Source organism: Colobus angolensis, unplaced genomic scaffold (assembly GCF_000951035.1).
Source record: "Colobus angolensis palliatus isolate OR3802 unplaced genomic scaffold, Cang.pa_1.0 Scaffold36, whole genome shotgun sequence".
Classification (NCBI taxonomy): domain Eukaryota; kingdom Metazoa; phylum Chordata; class Mammalia; order Primates; family Cercopithecidae; genus Colobus; species Colobus angolensis.
In genome coordinates this window covers 4,671,405-4,699,290 of record NW_012116932.1, presented here as the reverse complement: position 1 = coordinate 4,699,290, position 27,886 = coordinate 4,671,405, and the positions used below count along the sequence as shown (strand labels likewise).

Genomic DNA, 27,886 nt, shown 5'->3' with positions numbered 1-27,886 from the left:
ATGCAACAGAAATTTGTGACCACAGATGTCATTTTAAATATTCTAATATGCACATGACAAAATTTAATAATAAATTTTATTTAGCCTAATATACCCCCAAACATCATTTCAACATGAAATCAATACAAAAAATTATTAATGAGATATTTTACATTCTTTTCTTCAAACTAGTCTTTGAAATTTGGGGGTAGTTTACATTACGTATCTTAACTGGAACTACCTATATTTCAAGTGCTCAAGAGCCACTGATGACTAGCAGATACAACATCATATGCTATATCCCACAGTGTAGTTCTATAGGATTCACTTTCACTAGAGAGGGCCTGACCACCCTCAGCTCCTATAATTAGTGTCAGTGAAAACCACACTTTCACCCAGAAGGACCTAACTGTCCTAGTATAAGAGATGATTTAAACTAGAACTGGGTTTTCAGTTCAGGGTTTGGAACTGAGTTGTCTCTGGGAACAATTTTAGCTGATGTACCGTTTTCACATTCCTGTAACATCTTTTTGTCTTCTTCTTTTTTTTTTTTTAACTTTTAAGTTCAGGGATATAAGTGCAGGTTTGTTATATAGGCGAACTTGTGTCACGCGGGTTTGTTGTACAGGCTATTTTGTCACCCAGGTTATTAAGCCTAGTACCCGTTAGTTATTTTTCCTGATCCTCACCCTCCTCCCACCCTCCACCCTCCAAAAGGCCCTAGTGTGTGTTGTCCACTTCTTTGTGTCCATGCGTTCTCATCATTTGGCTCCTACTTACGAGAACACGCGGTAGCTGGTTTCCTGTTCCTTTGTTAGTTTGCTTAAGGATAATGGCCTCCAGTTCCATCATGTCCTTGCAAAGGACATGATCTCGTTCTTTTTCATGGCCCCACTTTTTATCCTTTTAATTTAAATGGATTATTTGCTCTTGCTGAAGATGGAGGCAACCTCCTTTGCAAGGACTTCTATTCTTCCCCCTTTGAGGCCAAGATACAATTCTCTGCATTTTTAGGTACTTAATAGTAAATCACTTGGTTCCCCTGCTTGCCTAGGAAGGGTTAGGAGATCGTCCAGCGCCATGTCTTGCACTGTTAATTCTTTCAGTGCTTTCGTTTCGCTTGGACCTCTCCGGGAGGGCCTGGAAAACAGCGCAAGCCAGGGTCTAGGGCCACATAGAAGTGGATTTGGATTGCTCACTCAGCCCTGAAAAGTGGCTCTCTCCCCATCAGCATTATACTTGCACAATAGCTTTTTTTTTAGGTGCATCTACCTCACCACACGGCTACCGGCCACACAGCAATGACCACCACCTAGGAAACACACACCGTCTACCTTCAGCCCCGCCACTAACCCTTGGCCCAAAGGAAAGGGGCGGAACATCCGCCCGGTCTGAGCCACCTCCGGAAGTGACGTTGGAGTGTCAACATGCAAGATGGCGGCCCATCACCGGCAGAACACAGCAGGGCGGAGGAAAGTGCAGGTATGGAAGCCCGGTTCCTCGGCCTTCCGGACGCGGCTGGCAGCTCCAGGCCCACTCCAGCTAGAAGGTGCCCGGGGCCACGGCCGGCTGGGGTAGCGGCATGGGGCGAACAGGGCGGGGCGCGGCCGGCCTTGAGGGGTGGGGCCGCGGCGCTAACGGCTTGAGGAAGGGGCCGGGGGTCGGCCTGCTTGGCCCCTGGGGCCCAGGCCCGGGACCCTCGCGGGCGGCGTTCTGAGCCAGGGATTGCTGGTCGCCGCTTTTCTGTAGGAATGGACTTAAGGGGTCGGGATAGGCTAGTTCCCCGCCCACTTGCCTCCCTCTTCCCCTGCCTTTCTTCGAAGCGCTCTGCCCTCGCTGCGTCGGAGCGGAGGCCTCCAGGGGTTTCCCGGGAGGGTGGGCGTTGGAGGAGTGAGCGGCCTGTGCGGGGGCGTGGCGAGGCAGCGGAGCGCCAACGGCCCTGCGGGGTTTCTGCTGAGGATTCCGCACTTGGGAGCCCCTAGTCTTCTCTTATGTTGGAGCTGTACCCTGGGTAGGTGGAAGTGACACGAGAATGTGCGTGGGGAAATTATAATTTTAATTGGGAATTTAAGTTCGTCTTCACCATTTCTTCACCTTCAGTGTGAATCGCTGAATCTTTCTTTATTGTTTGTATAATTTATTGTCCGTGTGGTAAAGAGTTGTCTAATCTTAACGTGTGTGTCTTGTGCCTTATGCCTCTGTGAATTCACTTTTGTTTGGGGTTACGCTTAAGAGTTATTGCCACTTCGGGGAACATCACACACCGTGGCCTGTCGGGGGCTGGGGGTCTGGGGGAGGGATAGCATTAGGAGAAATACCTAATGTAAATGACTGATGGGTGCAGCAAACAGCATAGCACACGTACACCTATGTAACAAACCTGCACGTTGTGCACATATATCCTAGAACTTAAAGTATAATAATAATAATAAAAAGTTATTGCCATTTAATATTTTCCGTGATGCAGGGAATAAAAGCCCTCTTACAGGTGTTTGCCTGCAGGTGTATTGTATGTGGTAGTGGCAGTTTGGTGCATTTATTCTTTAAACATTTACCTAGCACTTAGAGTGGCCCCCAGAGGGGAAAAGGGATTGAAAGGTTGTAGGAATAGTTTACACCTAGGCTTTCTTTATAAAACACAGCATTATATGGAGTTCTGCAGGTTGAAATCAAGTGTCAGATGAAGGTAGTTTCATAAAGGGGTCCTTCAGTAAGGTAATCCCAGCAGAAAGTGGTAGGCTATAAAGTCTTCTGAGTAGTTCACATCTTGGTTTTATTGATCTCATTGATCAGCACAGTGTCTTAAGCACTCACTGTATGTTTGTTGAAATGAGTGAAATTAATGAGTCTAAACTCACTCTATTAGGTGAGTTTTTCAGTGCATTAGTGATAGGATTTAAGTATCACCAGCATCCAAGGCAGGTAGTGAGAATGTCTCCTCGGGACGGAAATATAACTCAAAATTGTAACCTGATTGTGTTGTAAGTCTGTAACACTATATGGTGGTATACTTCTCAGGGGAGTAAGGGTAATCAGGCCTTTCAGTTTATTGCATTAAGACTTAAACATCCTATTACTCAGTGTGTTCCCTGCTTGCTTCCTTCCCAGGACTACCCACTCCCAAAATGCATGCAATAAAGTATATACATTTTGAAAAGACTTACAAGGCAATTGTACTAGTATGGGATGGAGAAAATGTAAATTAACTGCAGCAGGTTTGGAAAACCAATGTTTTAATAGGCTGAATGTGAGCCAGTGCATGTAGAATGAGACAGGTGATGGATAATTCCACTTTTCACTGGTCAGAATAAAAAATTAGAGTTTGCTGTTCAGCACTTAGGACCGTGTTCTTCGTAGGTAGCAATCAGATTGGTGAACTGACTTGACTTTATTTCCTATGAAGAACTTTTGAAAGAGCTAAGATTAACCTGCTGAAGAGAAGATTCAGGGAGCTTTCAGAATTTGTCCCCAAGGTATAGAAGCAGCCTGAGAAGCCACAGGGATTGATTTCATCTGAACCATCATTGTCTATGAGATGTTATTTAAACGAATGCATGTTCATTGTAAAAAGCCCAGCAAACAAAAGTATAGATTAGAGTTGCCCTCCATGCTTCCGAGAAAGCTACTGTGGGCAATGTCATGTTTTAATCCTAGACCAGAGTTTATCAACCTGAGCATTCTTGAAATTTTTGTCTGGATAATTCTTGGCTGTGTCTGAGGGAGGGAGCTGTCCTATGCATCACAGGGTTCTTTAGCATCATCCCTGGGTTCTGCCAACTAAATGTGGTAGCATCTCCCCAGTTGTGACAACTAAAAATGTCTCCAGATGTTTTCAAATGTCCCCTCGAGGGCAAAATTGCTGCTGGTTGAGAACCACTGTTCTGTACCTCTTCCTGCTTGTGTACCTGACTTAACGTGATTTTTTTTGCTATAAATGGAGCCATAGTATTCACTGTTTTGTGTCTTGCTTTGTCAAATTTTTAAATAAACATTCCCTTTAGCCCAGAATTCCTATCTAAAAATACATTCTACAGATTTGCATATGCATATATCTGTCCCTACTTATGCAAGGGTGTTGTGTGAAGCCATTCTTGAATTGCTATAAAGAAATACCTGAGACTGGCTCATTTATAAAGAAAAGAGGCATAATTGGCTCACAGTTCTACAGGCTTTACAGGAAGTATGGTGCTGGGATCTGCTCGTCTTCCAGGGAGGCCTCAGAGAGAGAGAGAGAGTCAGAAAAGCAGGTCAACATGGCATATTCCCATTTCCACAAAGGAAATACACGTTTTAAAAGTCTGTAAGGGTAATAGCAGTGATTATCCCTTTGGGAATAGATTGTGTGATTATAGATAAGACAGGACATGGGATATCTTTTAGTTTGAAGTATACACAACTTTGTATTTTTGAACTTTTTACCACAGTATTTGCTCTTATACATCAAAAAGAAAACTTCTCGTTTTTGAAAAAGCATATATGGGTACTTGCAGTAAAATATACTTTGTCTCCTGACTGTCTCAGACCAAGAGATAGTAGCCCTGAGCTCCTTGTCAAGTTGTAGGCCAAGACAAACCATTGAGACTTAAAATATTGCTAAATAATCAGTGGATGCCGGGCGTGGTGTCTCACGCCTGTAATCCTAGCACTTTGGGAGGCTAAGGTGGACAGATCAGTTGAGGTCAGGAGTTCGAGACCAGCCTGGCCAATATGGTGAAATCCCGTCTCTATTAAAAATACAAAAATTAGCTGGCATGGTGGTGCTTACCTGTAATCCCAGCTACTCGGGAGACTGAGGCAGGGGAATTGTTTGAACCCAGGAGGCGAAGGTTGCAGTTGGCGGAGATCGTACCACCGTACTCCAGCCTGGGGACAGAGCAAGACTCCACCTCGAAAATAAAATGATTACTTAAAGAAAATCGGTGGAGATGGGTCCAAACATACTGCATATTAATTATCGATATAATTTTAAATGAGTCCATGTCCTACCATCTTCAGCTTCTAAGAAAACTGGAGATATGAGGGGAGAGGGATGGATTTGTGACTGTCAGAAACATAATCAAATATGTGAATTCAGATACATGATGCAGTATTTTCTCTGGTAACCAAGATATCAAAGCAAGTCGTTTCCATCCTTGGCAGTCCCTTAGTGTTACGATTTTCCAACAACCTGAGTCTATTGATTGGCTCTCTCTGCCTCCATTTTTCCTCCTGTTATGGCCTCTTTCTTCACTGCTTCATAGTGTTTGGGGAGAAGCTAGAAAGGCTTAGTTACTCTGGTAGACAGAGTGAGCTCTCCCCAAAATGTTCATGCTCTAATCCCTTGCAAATATGCTACATGATCATGTAACATGCTATGTTACATGCTATGTTACATGATCACGTAACATGTTAATCCCTTGCAAATGTATTATGTCATATGATAAAGGGGATTTTGTGAATGTAATGAGGTTACAGACTTGAAAATAAGGGGATTATCCTAGTGGGCCCATTCTAATCATTCTAATCATATGAGCCCTTTAAAACAGAGGCCTTTCTCTAGCTGGAGGCAGAAGCAGGGAGATGTGGTGACAGAGATTTGAGTTGTAAGAAGGACCCAACCCTCTATTGCTGGAGAGGACCACTGGAAAGCATGAGAAGGAATGCAGGCAGCCTTTAGGAGCAAAGATGGGCCCTTGGCTGACAGTCAGCAAGGGAACAAAACAGAGACCTCAGGGCCTACAACCGCAAGAAACTGAATTTGACCAGCAACCTAAATGAGCCTGGAAGCAGACTCTTTCTAGAGCCTCGAGTAAGGAACACAGATCTGCTGACCCTTGTCAGTTTTGGCCTTGTGAGATCTTATGCAGGGGACTCATTTCAGCCGTTTGGACTTCTGACCTTCATAATTGAAATAATAAATGGGGTTATTTAAAAGCCACTAAATTTGTGGTAATTTGTTACGTCGGTAATAGAAAATCAATGTGATTACTTTCAAATAAAATGATGAACAAGGAAAGATGTTTATCTCTTGATTGTGTCTCCCCTCTGGCACACTACCAGTGACTCTAGGATTATTTAAGTGTGAAAGGCAGAAACAGATCACATGAAGTACAGTGGATTATCCTCACTATTTTTTGTTTGTTTGTTTGTGGTCCCAGATAATGGTTGGAGAAATTAAACAATGCTTACTGAGCCAGCTGCAAATGTTCCACTGTAACTTAACTGGATACTTGCACTGGGAACTATTCTGTTATTTTTCTCCCTGTTAGAGTCCCTTTGATTGACTCTTTCAAAATGCGTATTTTCTACTGAAGGCCAGACTTCCCATTCCTTTGCAAAACTCCTATAATACCCTGCTCCCATTTTTTAAAGCAAATCAAGATATTTGGATATGCATCTTCATCTTCTCTGCCTTAGCTTATACTCTTGACTATCTAAATGAAGTTCTCCCATGACTTTGTACACTCAGTTATTGCTTCTGTCTCTAGTACCGTCTACTTTTATCTTTCTTTTACTCCCATCTCTTCTGCCTGAAAAAGCTGGCCTGTATCTTGGGGAAAAAAAAATACTTCACTTAACTTGCTGTCACTTCTAGTTACGCTCTTTCCCCAGCTAAATACCAAGAGGACTTTCGTGCTGACTACCACATCCTCAGCATTTAGAATAGTGCCTGGCAACAAGTGGGTGCCTAGTCAATATTCGTTGAAAGAATTAAATCCATTTTCTTCTATTTTTCTATAGCCAGACATTTTAAATTTTCTCTCTGTACTTTAATGGATGCGGTACCAAGTTTTTAAGGTGACATATCTTGAAACATATCAGTGTATATAGTTTTCATTCTTTGATGACCACACAGAATGGATGTACCATAATTTAGCCATTTCCTTATTGAAGATATTGCTTTGATTTTTTTCCACCATACTATAATTTGCTTTGAAAAAACCTCCAGAGTTATAAAATAGTAAAGGAAGTGTTACAAAAATAAACAAAAAGACAAAGATAGATAATACAGAATGCATAAGATGAAGGATCAGTTTGAAAGTTCCAGTATCTGACTCATTTGAGTTCAAGAAAAAGCAAAACAGATGATTATTAATAATGGATACAAGAAAATTTCCCAGAGCTTAAGTGCCACAAATTTCTAGATTGAAAGGGCTTTCTAAATGCACAGCAAAACTCATGATAGAAAAAACAAACAAGGAAATGTCACAACACCGAGGAAAAAGAAAAGATCCTAAAAGCTTAGGGAAGGAGGTGATGAGGGAGTGGAGGAAAGAATGAAAATAGGATCCCTTTAAAGCTGTATGAAACAGAATGGCATTGAAATCAGTGGCAACATTGGATGCTAGAGGAACTTACAGCAATGCTTTCAAGAGCTGAGAGAATTGCTAAATGAAGTGTAAATGTGGAGGAAAGACCTTTTCAGGCACGCAGGGACTAAGTTGCCACCCGTGTGCCTTTTCTTATATTACTTTCTTAAGGTATTGGGGATGTACTTCAGCAAAACTGTGGAGTGAACAAAGAAAGAAGGAGGCATTAGAATTCAAGAAACAATGGCTGTAACCCAGAAAAGCAGTAAAGGAAAACACCAAAGGTGACAGCTGTGCCAGCAGATCTAGAGGGCAATCAGCCTAGATTGTAGTGAGAAGAAGGAAGGTTTGGAGGGGGAAGCCTTCTGAGAAAATAAAGGGGTGGGGGTGAGTTCTGTGGCACAACAATTAAAGAAAATTAAAGTGAAGAAAACCATTGAAGAAGGAAAGATTAAAACTCTAGGGAAAACAAAAAGATCTTTGAGGAAGGAAGTGTATTCATAATATAGTACTTAGTAGATAGCCTTTCAGTCACAACAATATAGCACTGATTGTTCCATTAAAAATAGGGATATATCTATATTAGAAGAGTAGAGGGAGGAGATATTGAGGGTAGTTCCAGAGCTACATCCTAATCTACAGTAGCATGAGTAAATTGATAATGTCTAAAATGGATGAGCCAAAAAGTTATAAAGATAAGCACAATATTTAGAGAAATGCAGTTAACTATCCAGTAGCAACAACTGAGTTGCAATTAGTTACCTTTAGGGATGAAGACTAGCTGTGGGAGTCTTATCCAGACAGTAGAGAGACTGTTTTTCATTACAGTCATTACTATTTGATTTTCTAAATACAGGCAAGAATTACTTGGATAACAAATGATCAAATTTTAAAAACTAAGTAATATATGTTATTTGTAAAACATTCAGACCTCATAAAAGAGACATGAATGAGTGGAAAATCACCATAATCCCATCATTCAGAAATAACTGCTGGTTATTTTATTTATTTATTTACTTATTATTGAGACATTGTCTCACTCTGTCTTCAGGCTGGAGTGCAGTGGCACCATCTCGGCTCACTGCAACCTCTGCCTCCTGGGTTCAAGCAATTCTTCTGCCTCAGCCTCCTGAGTAGCTGAGACTACAGGTGCGCGCCACCACACCCATCTAATTTTTGTATTTTTAATAGAGACAGGGTTTCACCATGTTGGCCAGAATGGTCTCAATCTTCTGACCTTGTGATCTGCCCGCCTTGGCCTCCCAAAGCTGGGATTACAGGCGTGAGCCACTGCACCTGGCCCCTGGTTATTTTTATATATGTATAGTCTTCAAAACTTGTGTATTCTGAAATATTTAATATTTTGAAACTTTTTTTTTTTTTTTTTTTTGAGACGGAGTCTGGCTCTGTCGCCCAGGCTGGAGTGCAGTGGCCGGATCTCAGCTCACTGCAAAGTCTGCCTCCTGGGTTTACGCCATTCTCCTGGCTCAGCCTCCCCAGCAGCTGGGACTACAGGCGCCCGCCACCTCGCCCGGCTAGTTTTTTTGTTTTTTTGTTTTTTTTTTGTATTTTTTAGTAGAGACGGGATTTCACCGTGTTAGCCAGGATGGTCTCGATCTCCTGACCTCGTGATCCGCCTGTCTTGGCCTCCCAAAGTGCTGGGATTACAGGCTTGAGCCACCACGCCCGGCCAAAATATTTTTATAATAATGACTATTGTACATTGCTGTGTTGGACCACACATATTTCACTAAAAATATATCATGGCTTTCCTCCCATGTTTATTAGTCTAGACCTCCATCAACTCTTTCTTATTCTTTAGAGACAGGGGTCTCATACTGTTGCCCAGGCTGTAGTACAATGGTGCCATCATAGCTCACTGCAACCTCAAGCTCCTGGGCTCAAGCAGTCCTCCCACTTCAGCCTCCTAAAGCACAGAGATTACAGGTATGAGCCACCACAGCTGGCCTACATCAACATTTTAAGTGATTGAATAGTATTGTGTTTTACAGTTGTGCGTGCTAGAATTTATCCAACTAGGATACTTCTAATTCTTTTACGTTTTAAAGCACACATCTTTAGGAAATACCACTGAAGAGGTTGGCCCAGACTGGTTTTGACAGTAATTACTTTCCACCTAGAATGAGAATTCTGACATTCAGGTTCTCCTTTCACTCTTGCCTTAATCAGTCAGATAATCTCCCAGAAGTCTGGATATTAAGATTTAGATATGCTGTAGTCTCAGTTAAAGGAAATGTGAGCTAGGTAAGCAGCCCTGGGACCCCAGAGAAAGAGAGATTGAGAGAGACTGAAGTTGACATTGAAACTAGCTTGGTGCCTAGTGGCTTTGGAAAGCCAATTCATGCAATGATACTTATGTCTTTTATATGCCAGACACTATAATGGGGGCACAGTGGTGGAAGAAACAAGGCAGACAAGTCTCTTGCCTTCTTGGAGCTATTATTCTAATGGAGAAGATACACCAAAAAGTATGAATGTGGCTGGGCATGGTAGCTCACACTTGTAATCCTAGCACTTTAGGAGGCCAATGTGGGTGGATCACAAGGTCAGGAGGTCAAGACCAGCCTGGCCAAGATGGCGAAACCCTGTCTCTACAGAAAACACAAAAATTAGCGGGGCACCGTAGCAGGTGCCTATAATCTCAGCTACTTGGGAGCTCTGTTAAGATATCTTGTATCCTTGTGTTGAAGTCTCCTTTAAAATACAAACAAACAAACACAAAGAAAGCTGATTTGAGTAGATCTCAGTTACAGTTAATTGCATCCAAAAGACTGGGTTAAAACAACATCCTTGTAGCGATTTGTGTCTGCAGCCCTGGCCCTTTTTAAAGGACAAATTTCTGGAAATTGAATTTTAAAGAACATTTCAAAGAGTTTAAAACTTTTGTCAGAAAGTGTTTATTTATCCTCAGGGGAAACAAAAATGGCAGTTATTTTTAAAATTTTCCTGTATTATAGGTAAAATAATCTCATGTTAATTATGTCTTTGATTATTTATGTGGTTTTTGGCCATTTCTTTTTTTAAAAGTTCCTTTTTGTAACTTTGTTCCTCTTTCTGTTAGAAAATTTTACTTTTTCTTATTTTATAAGGAATCTTGTTAAGAGTAAACTTTCTTTCATATTTATTTCATTATTCTCTTAGTCTTGCTCATGTTACTTTTTGACATTCAGAAGGTTTAAGAAAATAACATTGTGATAAAATTCACATACCATAAAGTGCACCCTTTCAAAATGTACAGTTCAGTGACTTTTTTTGTATATTCAGAAACTTGTTTATTGGTCACTTAACTCCAGAATGTTTAATTACTCTACGTTCATTAGCAATCACTCCCCATTTTTTAGTTTTTCCTCCTTCAATCCCCTGGCAATTACTAATCTACTTTCTCTGTGGATTTGTCTATCCTAGACATTATATATAGAGTTATAAAATATGTGGCCTGTTGTAAAATATGTGGCTTCTTTCACTTAGCATATTTTCAAGGTTCATCCATGTTATAGCATGTGTCAGTACAGTATATATATATGTGTGTATATATATCTGTGTATATATATGTGTATATGTGTGTGTATATATTTTGTTTTGTCAGTTTTGTTTTGTTTTGTCAGTTGATGGATATTTGGGTTGTTTGTTTTGTCAGTTGATGGATATTTGGGTTGTTTCTACTTTTGTGGCATTATTGTGAATGGCACAATGCTGTGAACATTCTTGTACACAGAAAAGGTTTTGACTTGCATTTGGCCAGATCACCATTGTTCTTTTCCTTCGTAAAGATTAACATCTTTCTTGGCATGTTGGAAGAGTTTTCTTTGCCAAGGGACTATGTAATTATTCACCTGTCTTTCAAAAATTATTTTTATGCTGGCCAGGTGCAGTGGCTCACACCTGTAATCCCAGCACTTTGGGAGGCTGAGGCAGGTGGACCACTTGAGGACAGGAGTTGAAGACCAGCCTGGCCAACATGGTGAAACCGCTGTCTCTACTAAAAATGTAAAAATCAGCTGGGCACGGTGGCACATGCCTGTAATCCCAGCTACTCAGGAGGCTGAGGCATTGCTTGAACCCGGGAGGTAAAGGATGTAGTAAGCTAAGATCGGGCCACTGCACTCCAGCCTGGGTGACAGAACGAGATTCTCTCAAAAAATAAATACAAAAATTATTTTTATGGTTATTAAATTTCAGTCTAAAGACTGAAATTCATAGAAAAGTTCATTTTTGGTTTAAGATGTGGAGAAAGAATATAATTGTTCCTAAAGGAATCACTATAGTTACTTTAGATAATTTTTTTATTATTATACTTTAAGTTCTAGGGTACATGTGCACAACATGCAGGTTTGTTACATAGGTATATATGTGCTGTGTTGGTTTGTTGCACCCATCAACTCGTCATTTACATTAGGTATTTCTCCTAATGCTATCCCTCCCCCAACCCTTCCCACACCCCGACATGCCCCGGTGTGTGATGTTCCCTGCCCTGTGTCCGTGTGTTCTCATTGTTCAACTCCCACTTAGGAGTGAGAAGATGTGGTGTTTGGTTTTCTGTCCTTGTGATAGTTTGCTGAGAATGATGGTTTCCAGCTTCATCCATGTCCCTGCAAGGGACATGAACTCCTCCTTTTTTATGGCTGCATAGTGTTCCATGGTGTATATGTGCCACATTTTCTTAATTCAGTCTATCATTGATGGACATTTGGGTTGGTTCCAAGTGCTATTGTGAATAGTGCTGCAATAAACATATATGTGCATGTGTCTTTATAGTAGAATGATTTATAATCCTTTGGGTATATACCCAGTAGTGGGATCACTGAGTCAAATGGTATTTCTGGTTCTAGATCCTTGAGGAATCACCACACTGTCTTCCACAGTGGTTGAACTACTTTACACTCCCACCAACAGTGTAAAAGCGTTCCTATTTCTCCACATCCTCTCCAGCATCTGTTGTTTCCTGACTTTTTAATGATTGCCACTCTTAACTGTCATAAGATGGTATCTTATTGTGGTTTTGATTTGCATTTCTCTGATGACCAGTGATGATGAGTATTTTTTCATGTGTCTGTTAGCTGCATAAATGTCTTCTTTTGAGAAGTGTCTGTTCATATCCTTTGCCCACTTTTTGATGGTTTTTTTTTTTTTTCTTGTACATTTGTTTAAGTTCTTTGTAGATTCTGGATATTAGCCCTTTGTCAGATGGGTAGATTGCAAAAGTTTTCTCCCATTCTGTAGGTTGCCTATTCACTCTGATGGTAGTTTCTTTTGCTGTGCAAAAGCTCTTTAGTTTAATTAGATCCCGTTTGTCAATTTGGGCTTTTATTGTGATTGACTTTGGTGTTTTAGTGATGAAGTCCTTGCCCGTGCCTATGTCCTGAATGGTATTGCCTAGGTTTTCTTCTAGGATTTTTATGATTTTAAGTCTTAACGTTTAAGTCTTTAATCCATCTTGAGTTAATTTTTAACTGGTGATTTCATTACATTAGAAAGTTTTACTTCTGGCTGCCAGCCAGCTTATTGACTTTTTCTTAGGGGTAATTGTTTTCAGTTGATCCTCTGTTTTCACAAGGAACAGGCAGAGGTCACCAACAGTAACAAAGTAGAGAAAAATGCCCTGAAGAAAAAGGTTATTAGTATGTGATAGGAGCTCAAAACCTCCTTTTGCCTGCCAAGTCGGGGAAGGCCTTCTAAAGGAAGTATTGTTTAAATGGAAACCTGAAGGCTGCAACAAGAGTTAGCCAGACAGGTGGGAGGAAGAGCTTCCAAACAGAGAGGACGGGCATGTGTGATGGTCTGGCGGCACAATGTGCACCAGAACCTGGAGCACAGATGAGTGGCCAGAAAGACAAACAGGGCACTTGAAACTATGTTAAGGATTTACACCCAATCATGAGTCTAGTAGTCAGCAACTGGAGGTTTTTGAGCAGAGTTAAGATACATTTTTAAATAATTACTCTAGCTGCTTTGTGAAAAATGCGTTAAAGAGTAGGAAAGGAGTCCAGTTAGGAAGCAGTTGCAGTAGTTTAGCAACTTACTCATCTTGGACTAGGCTATCTTTGATAGCATCCTTCTCTTCAGCCCTTTAGTCTTTAAGGAATAAAATTAAAATTAAATTTGTATTGGATTGAAAAAGTACATATTGGAAAACATGGGATTTTCTGTTTCAGATTGGCCACTAGTAGACTATATTTTATTACTGCATGGCTTCTAACTTTATAAAAAGCATATGTTGACATATTTGTCAGGTTTCCTATGTTATTCGAGATGAAGTAGAGAAGTACAACCGAAATGGAGTCAATGCCCTGCAGCTGGATCCAGCACTAAATAGACTTTTCACAGCCGGTCGAGACTCTATCATAAGAATATGGAGTGTCAATCAGCACAAGGTAATGCAGGGATTAAAATCTGTACCCAGCAAATTTTGTGCAAATGGCTTTCACTGTGTAATACGACACCTCTTTCACAGTTTCAGATTTAATCTCTCTGAATACTGAGTTATTAGGTACACTCTATAAATACATCGCAACCAGAATTCTGTAAGTCTCTAAGAAAAACCATACCTAGGAAAGTTTCAGAAGTGTTTTAGCTAAGATAAGGACTCCCTAAACTAAGTTTGCCTTAAGAGTTCTTTGCCACAAAGGAACAAAGTGATTTGGCTAGTAGGGGGATTACTTTCAACAATTAATTTTTCTGCTTTAAATATGTTCCCCAAAAACCTCCTGGTAACCTTACTAAAAAAAGATTGAATATTCTTTTGCATTTATAATTAATCTTAAAAATATTTTATTTTCCTCATTTAAAAGTAATTAGGGTCCTCACAAACCCCACAGGGCCTAATTAGATAATACAAGGTTAGGCTGGGCACGGTGGCTCACGCCTGTAATCCCAACAATTTGGGAGGCCAAGGTGAAAGGATTCCTTGAGTCCAGGAGTTGAAGACCAGCCTGGGCAATGTGACAATACCCCGTCTCTGCCAAAAAAATTTAAAAATTAGCTGGGCATGGTGGCACACACCTGTAGTTCCAGCTGCTCAGGAAGCTGAGGTGGGAGGATCACTTGATTGAGTATGGGAGGTTGAGGCTGCAGTGAGCCACGATCACACCACTGCGTTCCAGCTTAGGCAACAGCCCTTGTCCCAAATAAATAAAGGTAATATAAAATTGGTGTTAAAACTATGAAGACAACTTGCTGCCCTTCAAAGGTTTCCCTTTCTTAAGCAGGGAACAGGATTTAAATATATATAAAGATAAATCCCCAGGCAAATGGGAAGGAGCCCTTTTAGTATTTTGTTAGAACACTTATATTGTGAATGACTTAGAAAAGAAGAAAGAGGGAAGAATAGAAGAGCCTTTATTGATCTTCTAAGTATGTGCCAGATGCTCTTTGCATTTTCATATCCAAAGTGAGTTTAATTTTCAATGTCCCTCCAAGTATCTATTAGGATCCATTTTCTTTCTTTCTATTTTTTTTTTTTTGAGACGGAATCTCGTCTGTCACCCAGGCTGGAGTGCAGTGGCACGATCTTGGCTCACTGCAACCTCTGCCTTCTGGGTTCAAGCAATTTTCCTACCTCAGCCTCCCGAGTAGCTGGAACTACAGGCACATGCCACCATGTCTGGCTACTTTATAATTTTAGTAGAAACAGGGTTTCACCATATTGGTCAGGCTGGTCTTGAACTCCTAGGCTCAAGGGATCCACCTGCCTCTGTCTCCCAAGGTGCTGGGATTGTGGGTGTGAGCCACTGCGCTCAGCCAGATCCATTTTCATAGGTGGGAAAATAGGCTCAGAGGAACCCATGGTTAAGTGGCTAGTAAGTGACAGAGAATTAGCACCCAACCCAACTTGAAAACCCTAGTGCTAGGCCTTGTATTTTTAAAAAGTTTGTGTCTTTTTAGCAAGTTTTACAAATCTGATACTCAGTTCAGAAAAAGAACCACTACTTTATGCGTGTAGAACTTCAGTCTGGCAGGCTTTGAATTCTTTAGCCACTGGAAGCAGTGGTGGCCAAATGTCAAAAGCGTGAAAAGTAAGAAAACTATGTTTGGCTTTGAAATGCTTTTTGGTACTTATATTTGAATTGGGATGTCTCCTTTCTGAGAATTCACAGTATTTCAAACAAATTAAGAAAAACACCCATAAGAACTAACCTGAAGAATCTGGAAATCTGCCTGTCCTGCCCCAAACATCTTTTTTCTGGTCTTCCTTTTATGACAAGATTGAATAGCATTATTTGTCAAACAGACTTGTACAGAGCTGTTCTGTTTGCCCATAAAGTGTCTCAAACTTGCCTGTTTTAGGTGTAGGATGTAACTAAATACTGTTCTTTAAAAGTCCTCTGCCGATTATTAAGCCAGGTAAGAGAAGTAGAATCTTGAATTACCTAATTGAAATGGTGACATGGGTTGTCCTTTCTCAGCCATTGGGTTTCATTTTGTCTCTGAAGGACTATAGGTGCCATGAGGAAAACATTTAATTCAGAAGGTGAACCCAACAGTAGGAAGCTGAAAGCAGAAGTGTTTATCTCCCTCTGCATTCAGACCAGGCTCCTTACCACACTCATCAGACTCATTGCCGCCCCTGCTGTCTGCTGTTGAACCTTCACCACCACTCATTCAAATCCCCACAGCCTACAGATTCCTGCAAGCCCTGTCCTTTCTAGTGAACCCTTTTTAGAGGGTTTTATGTCACACACAGTGCTTAGTCCAGAGCTTGTTGCCTTCACTTTCACAAGGCAAAAAAAAAAAAAAAAGGAAGTATTTATCCTGGAAACCTAAGCTTTCAGTAAGAGTAAAACTATCCTGAAACAAAACTGTTTACATCTGTTATCTGGAGGCATCACCTATTTGGTGAGATTCTACTCAGAATTCAGGTGTTAGTTTTAATGCCTAGAGCAGTGTGTCACATTAATTGAAGAATTTAACCATATCTATCATTCGTAATATATTTCATTCTCTCATATAAACTCTTATGATTTTTCTTTTAATTTCAGCAAGATCCATATATAGCATCTATGGAACACCATACGGATTGGGTAAACGACATTGTACTCTGTTGTAATGGGAAAACATGTAAGTATTTCTTCAGATTATTATTGGGCTTCTGATATATTTTTCATTTTTTATATAAGCTTTTTTATTGAAATATACATACAGAAAAGTACATACAGTTCGAGATTGCAGTTCAACACAATTTTAGAAAGTGAATACCCAAATCAAGAAACAGAATATTACTAGAAGCCTCCTTGTGCCACCCTTTGCCACCCTTTCAGTTATTCACCCTTGCCCCAAGGTAACTGCTCTTCTGTCTTCTGAACACCAAAGGGTAGTTTTGCCTTGATTTGAACTGTATATAGATTCATGTATTCTTCTTTTAGCTTTATTAATACCTCTTTTTGTTCTTGTTTTGGTGAGATCCATGCCTTGGTTTTGCAGTCTGAGCTACAGGAATTTTTCTCAATCACATTAGTTGAGCCTTCAACTGGAAGATTAAAAATGTTTGCACTGCTTGTTTTAAAAATATATTTTTTTCTTTGAACATGTGTCTTGAGATTTTAAAAAATTGAAGCAGTATACAGTAGGTTCTAGAAAGAGCTTTTAGGTGTGTTTGTGTGTGTGAGAGGGAGAACAGGTTAGTTTGAAATAATGTTACATTGTTGTAAGATAAGTTTTCAAAGTTGTAAGTCATACTACTAAGGAGTTTGTTAATTCTTTGCTTCTTCTAGTGATATCTGCTTCTTCTGACACGACAGTAAAAGTATGGAATGCACATAAGGGATTTTGCATGTCAACATTAAGGACACATAAGGTAAAACAATACAGTTCTCAGTGTCTTTACTGTAATATTGGGATCTCAGTACTTTGTGTGGCTTATTTGATTACTGATCTACAGAAAGATCATAGTATGTCTGTTCTATTTACAGGATTACGTAAAGGCCTTAGCATATGCCAAGGATAAAGAACTAGTAGCATCCGCTGGATTGGACAGACAAATATTCCTTTGGGATGTGAATACTCTAACAGCACTGACTGCCTCAAATAACACTGTCACAAGTAAGGTGTTTAAAAGAAACTTCTTTGAAAGTGATCCAAGTTAACATAAATAAAGAATGGTTTATAAAACATTTTTGATAGGTTTGCATCAAGACAGTGGTTCATATTTTGAGAGTGCTTCTACCTACAGCGTTCTAGCCCCCAAGAGTATGATTGAACAACAAGGAGCTAGTTCCTCACTGCAGTCTGAAAATGGTAACTTCTCCAGGTATAACCTGGTTATTTTTTGTACATCTGCATGCCTTAGCTCCCTAGCTAAAATGTAAGTCGCTACAGGGTAGAGAAGACTGTCTTACTACTTTGTGTCTCCCACAGCATTCTCTGGTCCAAATCCATACACTCAGCAGGTATTATTGAAGGAGGTGGTGATTATCTGACAAAGTAGGCGGCTTTCTGACTTTTTAAAGTGTTAATATATATTAACAGCTTTTGAGTTAATAGCCAAGATGAAAAGTACCCAAGAGAAAGAAAGAAAAGTTTTCCAGTGCCAGTTTATCCAATTTTCTGCCTTTTAGAGCAGCCCTGAGAAATCGAGCCAATTCCAGAGGAGCCAGAAGGGTAGAGTGCTTCTAGAGGCAATCCAGAGATGTTCACAGCATGGATACTTCATCAGCTAAGAGATCTCAGACTACCAAGTCAGGCTCATACAAGTCTAGATTTGAAATTGAGCTTCATGCTTGGCCCAACCTACTAGAGTCCTACAGGCCAAGTTTCAGAAGGGACTATTAGGAGCACATTTTTGGCGAGTCCTGACCTGGAAAGTCTACATTGAAGACATGGGCCTGCACTCTCTGGATCCCTACATTATAGATCCATTTTATAATGACTCTGTGGAGTGTTCACATTGACATAGACAATACACTTTTACTAATATAGCATAGTATGTGCCAAGAAGGGCAAGTTGGGAGACTGGTGTTTATAATCTCTTGATTGTTGTTTTGCCTTGTTTCCCAGGAAATATGTGAAGGTCTCAACATTCTATTTCCCTTGTTCTTGATTTTTCACCTGTACATTATCTCTGATTCATCAGCTGGTCCCTGTTAGGGGCTGTCATGATACATCATTAGATTTTAAGTCTGGCTGTAAGGCCTGCCTCAAAGAGACACTAATGGGCGGGAACAAAGCAAAAAAAAGAAGCAGATTGTCACAAGGTCAGGGCCCAGGCTTAGTGGATACAGATTCTGCTATAGATACATCTTGCTTAGAGTTGTTTAGAGAGGATATCACACTTTTTTTTTAATACGTAATAATAAAAATAACACTAATAATGGCTAACATGTATTGAGTACTTGCTACAAGTAGACATTTTTCTAAACACTACATGTATTAACTTATTTACTCCAACTTTTTAATATATTTGTTTGTAAAATTGGAATCATACTATATAGACAGTTTCACATGCAGTTTTTTTCACTTCAGTGATACTGAGAACATGAACATAATTTTTGCTATATATTATCTGAATTCCTTCCTGAAAGGTTGTACCACATACTTCACATAAGTAATGTATGAGAGTTCCATTGTACTGTTTTCTTTTTAGAATCAAGTATTACCTTGTTTTTTGTCTTGGTGTATGAAGCAGTATTTTTGGTTTGATTTGTGTTTGAAAAAAACTGAAATTGAACTTTTTTTCGTATTTATGGCACATTTTTTGCTTTAAACATATGTCATTTAAGTGGATAGCTTTTCAGTGGCACTGCAATTTATCAGATATTTATTGAGCATTTGTGCATATTCAAATCCAGAAAATATGTAAATTTTGATAATAATACTGTTTAGAATTATCTCCATTATAGGTAGATTTCTTTTACTTAGAGTACTTATAAAGATAAGATTTTCTAAATTGAATAATTAAACTTGAAGTTTTTGCTGACTAGTTACTAAATGGCTGATGATCTTGTTAACATTTGGTTCCATTTATCCTCAATAGCTTCTTCTTTAAGTGGAAACAAAGATTCCATTTATAGCCTGGCCATGAATCAACTGGGAACAATCATTGTATCAGGGTCCACTGAAAAGGTGAGGAGGAGCTTATTTCTTCTTTTTTTTCTTTTTTTTAAATTATTCTTCACATACCTTGTCTCCTATTATTTAAGCAGGTATTTTACGATTAGCTTCTTTATATTTATTTATTTAGAGACTGGGTCTCACTCTGTCACCCAGGCTGGAGTGCAGTGGCATCATGATCCTGGACTTCTGAGGCTTTAGCGATCCTTCCACCTCAACCTCCTGAGTAGCTGGGACCCCAGGCACACACCGTCACGCTCATCAGGCCACACCTTGCCCCATCTGGCTAATTTTTGTATATTTTTGATAGAGACAGGGTTTCGCCATGTTGCCCAGGCTGGTCTCCAATTCCTTAATGCAAGCAATTCACCTGCCTCAGCCTTGCAGAGTGCTGAGATTACAGGCGTGAGAGCCCCTGTGCCTGGATCAGGGGGAGCTTAAAGGGTGTTTTGAACATTAGAAAATAAAGAAACAAAAATAATTTAATCTATGTAATTACTAAATATATAGACAGTGGTTTTGCCTAGTGGGTGCTAAACAAAAGGTTTTATTTGAATAGGTAAAACTATAACTGTTGTGTGTATAGTGACAAGTTAAAGAGGCTGTGCATTTTTGATGTTTGAAAGATCCAATTCCGTGAAGTTGGGAGGCTTAGACAGCGTCCATTGGCAGAAGCAGTATTGCCTTCTCAGAACTTAATGGTTATCATTTGCCTGATGAGAGTTGTCTGTTATTTAAATTTGATACTGATATATTTAGTTTGTGTAATATTCTATTAAAATTCACAGGTGTTAAGGGTATGGGATCCAAGAACATGTGCAAAACTAATGAAGCTTAAAGGGCACACGGATAATGTGAAAGCATTGCTGTTAAACAGAGATGGCACGCAAGTATGCAGTTTCATTTGGGTGTTTATCTAATAGCCTTGTTGGAAATTTCCGCACTTTGTATACTATTGCATAGGTTGATGTGAACCAAAAGCCACACTTACTATCAATTGTGGTCTAATTAAAAAATTTTAAAATACTAAATTGCACATATAAGCTACATTTAAAAACTATTCTGTTTGCATCACTTTTAAAAACCAAACAAAGAATTTCCTTAGAATAATTCTAATGCAAATGAGTTTATGCATTTATGGTGCATAGAGGCTAAAATAACTAAAAATGTTACCTGTGTAAAGCAAAAGGAAGCTTTGATATCAAATGCTTTTTGCCAATGTATTAAGTGGAAAATTTTCTCAGTGGGTCTGACTTTGGGGCACATTTTGTCAGTTGACTATGTAGATATAGTTGATAAATTTAGTTTTCTAAGATAATGCTCAGGGTGAACATTTCAAAGAAAAGCATTTTGGTAATGTTATACATTAGCTCAGTTGGCCTCGTAATTTGTGAATTATAATCACAGTTCTGTTCTGTAGCAGTGGAAAATACTATTTCATCAATGTAGATAATAAAAAACAAAAGCCATCATCTTGTGGGTATGACATACATCTACCATGTACCCTTGACTCCCTCAGCCATTTTTTTTCAGAGTGCAGTGATAAGTGAGAGATAACTGGAATTGATTGTGATAGGGTTAGAAAAGGGCTAGTAGAAAGATGATGAGGTGAGAAACACCATCGGTTTCTTTTCCTGTGGAAGTTAAGACAGAAATTGCTTTAGAGATTAATCAGAGAAACCGTTGCCTCCAGAAGTGAACAGAAGGTTTGGAAACTAGTCTAAGGTAGGAAATCATTTTTCAGAACCAGGAAAAGAAAGACTTAAAGATACCTGTAGAGGTCTTTGGAAATGTGAAGAATCTTGATGTACTGTGTGACCTTGAGGATAAGATTTCACTTTAGTTCTTAATTTGCTTATCTGCAAAGTGAGGATCATAATATATAGTTGGTGAGAGTGTGTTTGTGTGTATATACATGTGTTAATAGTAAGTACTTTCTTGACTGTAAGCCAGGGCATTTTCTAGAGCTCTCAGGTTCCTTTGTGACCTCATTTTCATGTGAGTGTAAGAAGCCCAGTGCAGTCAGCTCCTCACTGTTTTGCAGTGTAGCTGCAAGGCTGCAATTGAGATGGTTGCCCATGTGTCTTTAGTTAGCTTTGCCAGGATTGGGCTGGATCATATCATCTCCATGGTTTCCAGAAGGGGGCTATGGGCCTGGCAGACCTTCTAAAGCTCTACCTGTCTATTCCATCTCTTGTTTCCTATCTATGCAATTATGAATGTGCTTTTATAAAAGATGATTTAAATATCACATGTACAGTTAGAAATGTACTTCATTTGAAGTCAGCTACATTTATTGTAAGCAGAGGCAATATTGTGGTTCTACTTTAAAAACTGCCTGTTAGAGTGTATACTTGATAGGTATCATTCTTCATCTAGTTTCTCTTCTATCCATTTTCCTTATTGGCAACTATGGACTAAATGTAAAATTACCACCAACAACCTAGCATATTTACGTTAGTGAATTGATCAACAAACCGTAATAACTGCTTATCTGGGAAAAAGAGGTGAGGAAAAAAGAAACCTTACTGATTAATGAATTGACCAACAAAAAACCATAATTACTTATTTGGAAAAATGAGGTGTGGAAAAAAGAAATTTCTACTTACAGATTCTTGAATTCTTGTAATATGGAAGAGGTGGTTATCAGTTACTGGGCCAAAGTTTATATTGCATCCTGCTAAATTGCCCTGTGAGCTTATAATATAGGGTATCTGGTGACTTTGTTAAGTCAGGAACTGGCAGTAAGATATATATGTTATAGGCCAATGAATCCCATGAACATCTGCCCGTTGCCTCATTCTTTTGTTGTAGAATAAGATTCTTATTTACCAGATTTATTTGAGGTTCTCCCTAAGGGAGTTCTGCCTGTAAAGAGGTCAGCATTGCAGTTGCTTTGATTGGTGCTAACATTATTGGGCAGAGCCACCTATCTTTTTATTCCTTTTACTCAGGCAGTTAATTGCTTGAGGAGCTGGAGACAGCCTGCCATCTTGATTCGAGTCAGTCATGTCCTTGTATGTCACTCACAGGGTTCTTTTGGTAATACAAGTCTGCTGATCCTGGCTTATGGGTCTGAGGGTCTTAGAGCATCAGGCCACTTATTGCCTCAACTTACCTTGTCTACTTGGCTGATCTCTGCTGGTACTTGAGATTGTGTGTTAGTGGCCATCCCAGGAACACTCCTGTTGGTCAGCAGCAACTTGGCCTCAGTACTTCCTGTCTTCATTGACAGAAACAAAGAGCACCTGATTAGGGCTACGGACTCTATTCCACTAAATCTGATTTAGCAGAATCATTGAAGGACATTCTGTCCTTGTCCTAGGAGTTACTTCATAATGAACATCTTCATGTTTATCTATGTTTATCTAGTGAAGGATGGAGGCAGTGGAAATGTTTTGATGACTCCTCCAACTCCTACAAGATCTCAGGCACTAGAATTCCTATAAAACAGGACGTTCTTTAATCATACTACCAAATGCTGCAAAGAAGTTGGCCAACGTAATACTTTTTTTTTTCTATTTTTGTACTTTTTTTTTTTTTTAAATTTAAGTTCTAGGGTACATGTTCACAACGTGCGGGTTTGTTACATATGTATACATGTGCCATGTTGGTGTGCTGCACCCATCAACTCGTCATCTACATTAGGTATACCTCATAATGCTATCCCTCCCCACTCCCCGCGTCCCCACAATAGGACCCGGTGTGTGATGATCCCCTTCCTGTGTCCAAGTGATCTCATTGTTCAGTTCTCACCTATGAGTGAGAACATGCGGTATTTGGGGATAGTTTGCTGGGAATGATGGTTTCCAGCTGCTTCCATGTCCCTACAAAGGGCACGAACTTATCCTTTTTTATGGCTGCATAGTATTCCATGGGGTATACGTGCCACATTTTCTTAATCCAGTCTGTCACTGATGGACATTTGAGTTGATTCCAAGTCTTTGCTATTATGAATAGTGCCATAATAAACATACGTGTGCATGTGTCTTTATAGCAGCATGACTTATAATCCTTTTTTTTTTTTTTTTTTTTTGAGACGGAGTCTCGCTCTGTCGCCCAGGCTGGAGTTCAGTGGTGCGATCTCGGCTCACTACAAGCTCCGTCTCCCGGGTTCCCGCCATTCTCCTGCCTCAGCCTCCCGAGTAGCTGGGACTACAGGCGCCCGCCACCTCGCCCGGCTAATTTTTTGTATTTTTAGTAGAGACGGGGTTTCACCATGTTAGCCAGGATGGTCTCGATCTCCTGACCTCGTGATCCGCCCGTCTCGGCCTCCCAAAGTGCTGGGATTACAGGCTTGAGCCACCGCGCCCGGCCTTAATCCTTTGGGTATATACCCAGTAATGGGATGGCTGGGTCGAATGGTATTTCTAGTTCTAGATCCTTGAGGAATCGCCACACTGTTTTCCACAATGGTTGAACTAGTTTACAGTCCCACTAACAGTGTAAAAGTGTTCCTATTTCTCCACATCCTCTCCAGCACCTGTTGTTTCCTGATTTTTTAATGATTGCCATTCTAACTGGTGTGAGATGGTATCTCATTGTGGTTTTGATTTGCATTTCTCTGATGGCGAGTGATGATGTATGAATGTCTTTTTTTGAGAAGTGTCTGTTCATATCCTTTGCCCACTTTTTGATAGGGTTGTTTGTTTGTTTCTTGTAAATTTGATTGAGTTCTTTATAGGTTCTGGATATTAGCCCTTTGTCAGATGAGTAGATTGCAAAAATTTTCTCCCATTCTGTAGGTTGCCTGTTCACTCTGATGATAGTTTCTTTTGCTGTGCAGAAGCTCTTTAGTTTAATTAGATCCCATTTGTCAATTTTGACTTTTGTTGCCATTGCTTTTGGTGTTTTAGACATGAAGTCCTTGCCCATGCCTATGTCCTGAATGGTATTACCTAGGTTTTCTTCTAGGGTTTTTATGATTTTAGGTCCAACATTTAAGTCTCTAATCCATCTTGAATTTTTGTATAAGGTGTAAGGAAGGGATCCAGTTTCAGCTTTCTACATATGGCTAGCCAATTTTCCCAGCACCATTTATTAAATAGGGAATCCTTTCCCCATTTCTTGTTTTTGTCAGGTTTGTCAAAGATCAGATGGTTGTGGATGTGTGGTATTATTTCTGAGGGCTCTGTTCTGTTCCATTGGTCTATATCTCTGTTTTGGTACCAGAACCATGCTGTTTTGGTTACTGTAGCTTTGTAGTGTAGTTTGAAGTCAGGTAGTGTGATGCCTCCAGCTTTGTTCTTTTGGCTTAGGATTGTCTTGGCAATGTGGGGTCTTTTTTGGTTCCAGTTGAACTTTAAAGCAGTTTTTTCCAATTCTGTGAAGAAAGTCATTAGTAGCTTAATGGGGATGGCATTGAATCTATAAATTACCTTGGGCAGTATGGCCATTTTCACAATATAGATTAAAGTGGTGGTTTTGTTGGGGGGCCTGCTTTTCTGTAGTCTTAGAATACTAACTACCATCAGAGATTACTTTGCATTCTATATCAGCATTGATACAACTGTGTTTCCTTATCTGCTTCCAACTGTGCACCCTTAGTTGGGACTTATCCTTTCCTGTTACAAGTTGCCCCAGGCCACGAGGATTTCTAACCCATCATATCTTACTTTCCTTATCCTCTTTAAGTTGTCAGACCTTACTCTGTAGATGCATAGTCTAGGATCTGAGGGATCAAAGCTTTACTGAAAGTTTGCCACCTCAGAATAACACCTCTTCCTGGAATGGGGAGTCCCTCCTTGGCCCCTATGCCATCAGATTGACACATTTCTCTCTCACACATGTTGCAGATTTGCTTTAACCTTACTGCTGACAGTTTCTTTATTGGTTAGTTTCTTGGTTCCCTTGTAAACTAGCTGGAATAGGTTATTAAACTACTGATGCTCCTGGCATCTTGTGGGAGAGTTTCCTATTATGTGTTCATTTAATTAAACATGCTTGGAGTTCTCAGGGGCCCTTAAAGTCATGGGGCAGGCCAGTAAATTTTTATTCCTGAAGGCCTCATGTATTTGGGCACCTTCCAAATCTCTATGACCACAACTGTCTTTCCTTCTTTGAAGCTCTTTGCTTACTTAACTTCACACTCCAGCAACAGCAATTGCTTTTTCCTCCGGGCCATTCTTTTTCCCGAGGAAATCAAGTATTTATTCTCTTCTGCAAGTCACCACAGTAACATGCTGAGTGTGGATGCAGGGTATCTAATTCAGTTGTTTTCCGCCACACTCACAGTGTACTCAGCCCTCATTTGTATGCCAGCAGCTTCTATGTAGTTGACTCTCTTGAGCCATCAGAAATTGTCAGAATTGCCATTGTTAACTCACCTGAGGCTCCTCATATGGAAATTGTCCAGCACAAAGAGTAAATGCTAAGCCTGAGACAAGATTTTGTTTCTGACTTCTGTCAGTAGAATCCAAGAGACCTGGCCTCATCAGGAGTCCAGAGCCATGAGACAGCGGTGTAACCCAGGGCTTCAAAAAGCTTGCTGGCCTAGTGCAGTGTTTGTCAAACATAGTGAACATCAGAATCACTTGGAGAGCCTGTTAAAGCACCAATTGCTGGGTTCCAACAGAGTTTCTGTCTTGTTAGCTCTGAGTGAGACCCAATAATTTGTATTTTAACAAGTTCCCAGGGGACTCTGATGCTGCTGGGACCACACTTTGAGACCCATGGGCCTAGTGCAGACTACTACCTTCGTTTCCACTGCTTTCAGACTCTATGTCTCTTATTAGTAGATTATGCAAATAGGGCTTGTCTACAGGATTGACCAGACATCAACAAGTGGCCAGGAAGAGAGGACAAAGGCAGTTCTTGCTCAGTGATTTCTCCTGCTGGAGTATCTCTAAGCATAATTAATAGGTATCATTCATCTAGTTTCTCTTCCATCCGTTTTCCCTATTGGCAACTATAGACTAAATGTAAAATTACCACCAACAACGTGGCATATTTACATGAGTGAATTGATCAACAAAACAACCATAACTACTTATTTAGGAAAAAGAGATGAGGAGAAAAGAAACTTTTCCTTACAGATTAGTGAATTGATCAACAAAACTACCCTAATTACATATTTGGGAAAAATAAGTAATTTTCCCCAAATTAAGTGAATTAGGTCACTTTAGCCTGTGGTGCATGGTTGTCAAGCCTTTATCCGAGGCAGAAACACAGGTTATTAGAGTTGTGTCTTTGACAATGTGGACTCGGGAGAAGTCAGGTGCAAAGCAAAGCACAAGAAAGCAGGAACTTTGTGGCAAGTTCTAACTTTACCTTTCTTTGTTTGTAGTGCCTTTCTGGCAGTTCTGATGGTACAATTCGCCTTTGGTCCCTTGGCCAGCAGAGATGTATAGCAACATACCGAGTCCATGATGAAGGTGTTTGGGCGCTGCAAGTCAATGATGCCTTCACACATGTGTATTCTGGTGGAAGGGACAGGAAGATTTATTGTACAGACCTAAGAAACCCTGACATTCGGGTGCTAATTTGTGAAGAAAAAGCACCAGTTCTTAAGGTATGTCATATATTAATATTTTAGTTTTATAATTAAGGTTGTTACATGTGTTAGTCAAATACAGCAAAAGCTATATTAAAACATGACTCAACTGCTGGTGGGGTGTGGTTTGTAAAAAAGATACTCCATCATGAGCAGAACTTGACAGGACAAGGAAGAGTAGGCATCTATCTGGATGGAAGAGTGTCGGTATGAGATACTCTGGGGCAGTTTTGTGTTTTGCTTTTTTTTTTTTTTTAAACAGTTTTGTAGGTCACCTGTAGAAGAAAGTGTGACTTCTTGGTGCATGACTCTCCCACTGATGGATTGTAGTGAAATTGTCTCATACTTGCTCCTGAGCTTGCCTGGCTTTCCTGAGCAGTCCTTAGGAGGAGAAATATGAGGAGTTAAGGTTATCTGTGAGCAGATGACAAAGCAGAGGAAGGTCAGGAAATGTGTCCATGGTCTTAGGAGTAAGGAAGTGAAAGAGTACTCTCCTCAAAGAGAAGAGGGAACAGACTGCTTCATACTCCAAACCACCACTGCCTCAGAGCAGCCCTGACCATCAGGATCTGTCATGTGGGTCAAAGGGTTCTTGAGGAAGTCTTTGGAGGCCATCCATATGGACACCTGCTGAAAGTGAAGCCTAGACTGAAAAATGGCCAGTCGACATGTTCAACCTCACTGATAGTCCCAGAATTTCACATTAAAACAACTGTGAGGAAGTTTCCAAATTTTTTTTTTTTTTTTGAGACAGAGCCTTGCTCTGTCACCCAGGCTGGAGTGCAGTGGCACAATCTCGGCTCACTGCAGGCTCCGCCTCCCGGGTTCAGGCCATTCTCCTGCCAGGCGCCCGCCACCACGCCCAGCTAATTTTTTTTTTGTTTTTTGTTTTTTGTTTTTCAGTAGAGGCGGGGTTTCACCATGTTAGCCAGGATGGTCTCCATCTCCTGACCTCATGATCCGCCCGCCTTGGCCTCCCAAAGTGCTGGGATTACAGGCATGAGCCACCACACCCAGCCGGAAGTTTCCAAATTTTAAGATGAAGGCAGAAAAATACTAGTAC

General features: G+C 40.1%; 1 protein-coding gene across 3 annotated transcripts in view; it reads left to right on the top strand.

Annotated features, from left to right (window-relative positions):
- The first annotated feature begins 1,373 nt into the window (after positions 1-1,373).
- WDR48 (WD repeat domain 48) overlaps positions 1,374-27,886 on the top strand; it is a 46,782-nt gene continuing 20,269 nt past the window's right edge. The window contains exons 1-8 of one of the 3 annotated variants that reach the window (XM_011953287.1): positions 1,380-1,461; positions 13,520-13,660; positions 16,265-16,343; positions 16,997-17,079; positions 17,195-17,324; positions 19,255-19,343; positions 20,120-20,221; positions 26,617-26,841. In XM_011953287.1, coding sequence (XP_011808677.1) covers positions 1,414-1,461; positions 13,520-13,660; positions 16,265-16,343; positions 16,997-17,079; positions 17,195-17,324; positions 19,255-19,343; positions 20,120-20,221; positions 26,617-26,841 — 897 coding nt within the window. In that variant the 5' untranslated portion in view covers positions 1,380-1,413. Of the gene's footprint in view, positions 1,462-13,519; positions 13,661-16,264; positions 16,344-16,996; positions 17,080-17,194; positions 17,325-19,254; positions 19,344-20,119; positions 20,222-26,616; positions 26,842-27,886 lie in introns of all 3 variants that reach the window. The other 2 variants (XM_011953288.1, XM_011953289.1) reach the window with 2 other exon arrangements.